The sequence below is a fragment of the Malus domestica genome, chromosome 06 (assembly GCF_042453785.1).
Source record: "Malus domestica chromosome 06, GDT2T_hap1".
NCBI lineage: Eukaryota > Viridiplantae > Streptophyta > Magnoliopsida > Rosales > Rosaceae > Malus > Malus domestica.
Genome location: NC_091666.1, coordinates 25,600,636 through 25,607,846, shown reverse-complemented (window position 1 = coordinate 25,607,846; position 7,211 = coordinate 25,600,636). Strand labels below are relative to the sequence as shown.

The following is a 7,211-nucleotide window of genomic DNA, read 5'->3' as shown; positions in this document are numbered from 1 at the left end:
ATTCGATGTTTATGAACAATGTATAATCGGAGTTGCTCTGTTTGAACCCATATTTTCTCATGATCGTCCGAAACCTTCCAAACCATGCCCAAGGTGATTGTTTCAATCCATATAAGGCGCCATCGAAGTTGCAACTATTCATGAATTTGATCTTCATTGCAATTTTGCAACTAACAATCTAAAAGCATTCATCAATAGAAAATGCTCAATTGCACTAGTTTTCAAAAGACCAATCCAGTTTTTTATGTAGATAATTCAACGACCATTTCGTCCCGTCACACCTTCATTTTGTTGGAATAACTTCCGAGTTCAAAATCTCACGGTGTTGTTAATCTTTTATACTTTTTCTACAAGAGCGATAATCGAGGAGGGAGATTTGAATACAAAATTCCAGGTGCAAGATACTACACTATTAGCTGCATAATTTACAAACCTCTTACACGAAGATGCAATTACCAAATAGCCCATGAACTTGTAGGTCACTTTCAATTTGTTCGTTGAATAATTTTTTCGGAAAAATTGGGACAAACCATTAAAATTAGTCAATCTCCCCCTATCATATTTGATACAAAACAATGATAAAAAGGGGTTTATCAGTCGCACGATGGGACGCAATCGTTCTACTCATTCACTTCACCAACAGGTTGTGTAATCCATTCTATAATCCTTGCGATTGATGGTAACACAAATATTGAATTCAGTCATGCTAGAATTAAAACAACACCGCCATCAACATTATTTCAACGATCCAATCTGTCAACCTAAATTATACAAGCAAATGTAATCACTACTTGACCAAGTCCAACGGAAAAGGGGACGAAACTGAGAGAATAGTCTTTTCAAAACGACCATAGATTAGTGAAAAGCCATTGATAGTAACACGAGTAGGAAAGGGAAAAGTTTATTCATACAGCAAAAGGGAGAACTGAAATTGCGATGGAACACACTAAGCAAGGGTTCCAAGCCGAAAGTGAAGGCTTGGACAGAGTCACAAACCTATTTCTTTTGCTTCTTCCGCTTGATGGAAGGCTTCCTATGTTGCAGCCTTACTGCTGATGATTCTCTAAATTGAGTAACTTCAGCATCTTCAGGCAGTGTGCATAACAAGAATTTTTTGGTCGAACCAACTTGGTTGGGGAACAACTTCAGCATCTTCCTTCCCCTCATCCATTTGAGCATTATCTTCATGTGTGTTTTGCTCATCAATCCATTGACACCAAATTCCTGAATTTTGCAAATAAAACCCTTTTTCAGAAACATGAACTCATGGAAATTCAGACAATTATCTTTATATTCCACACTTATTCTTTAATCTTGAATAAAGGGTGACCCCAAGCCAACAAGGCTCCCCATTTTGCGATGGTCAGGGGGGTGATTGTACGCAAGTTACCCTAGCTTTGCAAAGAGGCTGTTTCCACTACATTCTTTTATCTTGAATACAACAACAACAACAACAAAGCCTTTTCCCAACAAAGCCTTTTATCTTGAATAAGGAAAGAAATATATGTCCTTTTCTTTTTGCTGGAGGGGTGATAACAAGAAAAGCCACTGAAAACTTGAAATGAAAGGAATGCATAAAACATGTTTCCTGGTACCTCTTACAGTGTAAACCGCCTCAGTTTGATAAGGAACGGTTATCAGAAAACAAAATCTAGATATGGTTGCTTTCTAATTCTATCACCAGAATAGTAGCATTCAAAACATCTTAAATGATTTATACATACAAAATGACCAGTTATGCATTAGATTTCTCACATTATAAAACTCGGTCTAAGGCAAGAGGTAAACCATAAAAGTTTTGTGAACTAATACAAGAATATGTATGCATAAGGACGAAATCAAAAGTCAATGCACTGTAATACTATCATTGCTGTATCGCAAATACCAAAAAGTTAAACATAAAATCTAGGAGTATGATAAATCTCAACATAGGTTTTATCATTTCTAATAGAATATCTCAAGTTTAAAAGCTTTAAGTGGTGAATTAATATTTGGTATAGCATAATAAAAACGGGGACCCTGTGTTTTATGTTCTGAAGCTTACACCCCCTGTGGTTTCAGCAGTTCTATTTATATTCTTAAATGCTAGTATGAACATAAACCGTTCAAGTTACTTCTAAAATGGCAGCTTCACCTTACAAACTGAAATTTTTACCCGGTTTTGGTAGAAACTTCACCTTATAAAGCCCTCAATCTCCTATCCCCTTAAAACTGTTGAATAGAAATTTAAAAAGTTCATATTATGATGAACAGATAGATAACCATCCTCCTATGCTACCGCACACAACAAGATGCATGGCAGACTTCAAACTTCAATGCCCACAACAGTCACACTAACTAGCAAGTATAGCCAGCCAATGATACAACTAAGTAACGGAAAGTGTGACCAGTACTGTCTCATTATTGCAATTCAAGTTATCCTAATCTAACCAGTGGCAAGTAAGCCTACTCCTTGCTGCATTAACATAGCTATATGAAGCACTTGAAGCTAGATTACATGACTCTAAACACCAAATACACAAACTGAAATCCGGTTTTTCGACATACCCCCAATTGATAAAATGTCATCGCAAAACTAGGCATAGCGATTACAATGAAAATGCCCGAATGGGAAGAGTAAATTTTTCAGCTTTATCAAATTCATATATATGAAAAGAAAAAAAAAAGGGAAAAAAAAAAAAAAGCAGCTCTTCACAGAAAGGGTGATAAACCTTAGCCTGAACCCAAGTATTGGGGATGGTGAGAGGTCCATGCTGTTTGACGACATCGTATAGATCACGAGCGATAGAATTAGCCTCAGGGAAGCTCACTTTTGGATTGATTTTCCTCAGATTCTCCGCGCGGCTCCGGGAGAAATGCCTTACAAACGCCGCGGCGGTTGTAATCAGACCACTTCCGGTCGAAGTGGAAGCCCTAAACGCGCCGCCGGCGAACCACATCTTCCGATTCGACGAATTCACGACGCAATCGCTCCTTTTTCGTCAGTTCGTCTTCTCAGATTGGAAACTGGAATTAGATCAGAGGTTTAGCGGAAGCTAAAAACCCTCTTGCGTCAGGAACGGAGCACGTGAGAAACACGTGCATTTGTAGTTCGAATTTTTTATGTCGTTTAAGACTGCTGTCGTTTTTTGGGTACACTCGTTTCCCTATTTCTAGCTCACGGATATTTTTTAATACATCGAAATTTCTACATTAAGAGGATGAGAAGTTTGGTTAAGTCACATAATGAGCAGCCTAGTTTGGTATTGAAGTTGTCATCTACAAGATTCGAACCTAAAACCTCTCACTTTCAAATGAAGAGAAATACTATCAAACCGTAATATTGAGTGGCAACTTATAAATTTAATAAAAGAGAAATTTTAAAGAATAATAAAGAGACACACGAAGAAAAGGGTTATAACTTATAAATTAGGGTACCCTATAAGTTACTAGTCTCTTTGCACAATGTTACGTGCATGCGAGAAATTTTTTTTTAATCACAGACGTTATGCATTCTTAAAGATGTTTTGTGGTAATTGTTTTACATTGTAATAGTCCTGGTATATTTTAATGTATTGTGCAAGAGAGAGACTTTGTTTTGACCATGCACGTCATAAAAATTGTCATTTTTGTGTGTTTACTTTACCGAGTTATATGTTATTTATGTAATTGTCAAACAACATGAGATTTTAGATGCAAGTTCCTACCTAAAGTTCCTGAAAGATAATATGTAGATGTGAATAAAAAAAAAAGTAGATGAAACATTAGTAGCACAACACAAAATAATTTACAATATCCGGAACACACATAATGTGTACATGTTTTTTTTTGTTTTTTTTTTTTTTTTGAAAAGAAAGTACATATTGACATCAACACTGCAATTCCACCCAATGATTAATGCCTCCAGTTTTCATTGCTTTTTTAAAAAAAAAATAGCAACGACAGAACTTCATTTCAGAAAAACAGCAAGGTTGTGGGAACATTACAACCACAAACAAAAGGATTCAAAACATCCCTCACTCAAAACAGCCTTAAGTCTCAATTACAAAGAGGTCCACCAGAAAATCAGGCGGTTCCTCAAACCATGACCGAGAAATCGTCTCACGCAGCGCAACCTTTGCAAGACGGTGAGCCATTTAATTAGCCTGACGACGAACATGAGCAGAAGCAGCTCCAGTGATCCTTGATATGAAAGCTTTGCCATCTTCGATGGCAAGCCCAATGAAGGACATGTCAGTCGAATGATTCAGCAACGCAGTTTGGGGAGTATAGGCATCGAGAGCAAGCCCGGAACACTGAGCATGGTGAAACTCAGATAACCAGCTCATTGCTCGAGATGAGGTCAGCCCAGGGTCGTCCACTCGCCCGTTCCAGTGCATAAAGTTCCTAGCCCCCCAAATCGCCCACCAAATAATGAGAAAAATATCAAAATATCAGGTTACTTCAGGGAGGAGGCAAGCAGCAGGGCCCAATCATCCATGGCAGTGACTCCGTGCCCTTTTGGTGGAGACCCCAAGGGAGAGCCATCCAAACACAGGCAGCGAAGGGGCAGTCACGTATCAAGTGTAATGCAGATTCTCCCCTCGCACCGTATAGAACACAGCCATCATCAACCTTCAGATGACGCTTGATCAAATTTGCACGGGTAGGAATTATATTCCGGCAAATCCTCCAAGCGCACACCTTGACATTTGGAGGGACACAAGCCGCCCAAATGCGCTTCCAAAGAGGCCCCAAAGGGTTAGATTCCGAGGAAGACGCAGCAGTCCGGGAGTGACTAAGCACCCACTCCAACGCCACATGGTATCCACTTTTAACTGAGAATTCTCCTTTTTTTTTTTTATCAAAATGCCAAATCAAACAGTCATTTGGTTTCCGAATACTCAGGGGGACTGAGCACACTTTGTTAGTTCCCACAGGTTTTGGAGAGAAAACCCGAAGGGAGGAAGGCTGGGGGATCCAACGGTCTTCCCAAATACGGATTCCTTCCCCCGACCTCACCTGCCATCTGGACCCGCAAGTCAGCACCACTCTTGCTGCACAGATACTGTGCCAACAAAAGGAAGCCCCCACTTTCACCGTGGCATCTAAAAACATAGAGTTGGGGTAGTACTTGGCTTGCAAAAGTCGAGCGACAAGCGAGGTAGGCTCTTGTAAAATGCACCAGATCTTTTTAGGAAGAAGAGCCAAGTTGAAAGCATACATATTCTGAAAACCCAACCCACCATCACACTTAGTTGAGCACAACCGTTCCCAACTGAGCCAATATATCTTCCGCTCATCATCCGACCCTCCCCACCAAAATCTAGCAACCATCTTATTCAAATCATCACAGAAAAACCTAGGCAAGAGGAAGCAATTCATGACATATAGTGGGATAGCTTGGGCGACAAGTAGCTCATGGCCAACAGCACTTAAAAGCTTCATCTTCCAACTTAAAAGCCTTTTCCACAGTCTTTCTTTGATATAAGCAAAGCATTGACCTCGATTCTTCCCAACAAAAGTGGGCATGCCAAGATACTCATCATGATGATCCACTCGGATAACCCCCAACCCCAAAGCCAGTGCATCCTGTTAAGGTCTCTTGACATTCTTACTAAAGCAGATAGAAGTCTTAGCCAGGTTAACTGCCTGACTCTAGGCCCGTTCGTAATCATGCAAGATAGCCCGTATGCGATTGCAATCCTTCAGAGTTGCCCGAGTAAAAATCAAGCAATCGTCAACAAATAAAAGGTGGGTGATAGGTGGAGCCTGTTGAAGTTAAGAACTCAGAGAGAGGAATTCATTTAGAGAGAGAAAGAGAGATGTAGAGAGAGAGTGAAAAATGTAATTGTGATTCTCATTAATCAATTGAATAATACACATGGTATTTATACATAAATATCCTATCCCAATATATGTGCCAGCTCAGCATAAAGTATATAACTAATTACAAACATTCCAAGCATAACAACCTAGTGAAAGAATCTAATCTGGTGGAGGTTGAGATGCATTGCTGCTGTGTGAGACTATACTCTTAACACACCCCCTCAAGCTGAAGGAAGGTGATCGAACTGAAAGCTTGGAAGTAAGGGCAGCAAATCGATCAGCAGCTAGAGGCTTGGTAAAAATGTCTGCAATTTGGAGAAGAGAAGCAACATGTTGAACACCAATGTGACCAAGTAAAACCTTCTCCCGAATATAGTGATAGTCAATTTCAACATGCTTAGTTCGAGCATGAAAAACTGGATTGAATGCAAGAGCAATGGCACTTTTGTTATCACAGTAGATGACAGGAGTTTGTAACAAAGGGAAGGATATGTCATGGAGAATCTTGCACACCCATGTAATTTCAGCAGCAGTATGAGCAAGAGACCGGTACTCAGCCTCTGTTGATGACCGAGCCACTGTGGCCTGTTTCTTAGCACTCCAGGAGATGAGGTTGGAGCCGAGGAACACACAATACCCACTAGTGGACCGTCGATCCACAGGGCAACCTGCCCAATCCGCATCAGACCAAGCAGTGAGACACTGAGAACCCTTAGTAAACCAAAGTCCTAAATCCACAGTGCCCTTCAAGTATCGTAGAATGCGTTTGACAGCCTGCAAATGTATGGTTCGGGGAGAGTGCATATACTGACAAACCTGATTTACAGCAAAGGCTAAATCAGGCCTTGTCCAAGTAAGATATTGTAAGGCACCAACTGTGGACCTATAAGAAGTGGGATCAGATAGAAGAGTGCCGGAATGGTCCAGTTTGGAAGTGGACACAGGTGTGGCACAAGGTTTAGCACCAAGCATGTCTGTCTTTTTGAGCAAGTCTAAAGCATACTTAGTCTGATGCAGTAACAAGCCCTTGTCAGATTTGTGTACTTCAATACCTAAAAAATAATGAATATCTCCCAGGTCCTTGACAGGAAACATGGTTTGAAGCTGGGATATGAGGGATTGACACTCAGTGACTGAACTGCCAGTGATGATTATATCATCAACATAAACCAATATAAAAGTAATGGAAGTGTCTCGTTTAATAAAGAGACTGGTATCAGAGTGGGAGGAACTAAATCCCAGAGAGAGAATAGCAGTGTAGAAAGCCTCATACCAAGCTCTAGGGGCCTGTTTAAGACCATAGAGGGATTTCCGAAGTTTGCACACATGATGAGGTTTCGAGGGATCCACAAACCCTGGAGGCTGAACCATATAAACATCTTCCTTTAAGTGACCATGAAGGAAAGCATTACTGACATCCAACT

At 40.3% G+C, this 7,211-nt stretch overlaps 1 protein-coding gene across 1 annotated transcript; it reads right to left on the bottom strand.

Moving 5' to 3' along the window:
• Positions 1–712: 712 nt before the first annotated feature.
• On the bottom strand, positions 713–3,102 carry LOC103438681 (uncharacterized). The gene is made up of 2 exons (XM_008377223.4): positions 2,712–3,102; positions 713–1,224 (listed from the first exon to the last, which is right to left on the bottom strand). The coding sequence occupies exons 1-2, from the start codon at positions 2,937–2,939 to the stop codon at positions 997–999; spliced, it is 456 nt and encodes a 151-aa protein (XP_008375445.1). The 5' UTR covers positions 2,940–3,102; the 3' UTR covers positions 713–996.
• Positions 3,103–7,211: the final 4,109 nt, after the last annotated feature.

Coding starts and splice junctions, on each gene's coding strand:
- LOC103438681 (XM_008377223.4), bottom strand. CDS start 2,939: ATGTGGTTCGCCGGCGGCGCGTTTAGGGCTTCCACTTCGACCGGAAGT. Junction 1,225..2,711: donor ATACTTGGGTTCAGGCTAAG/GTTTATCACCCT, acceptor TGCAAAATTCAG/GAATTTGGTGTCAATGGATT.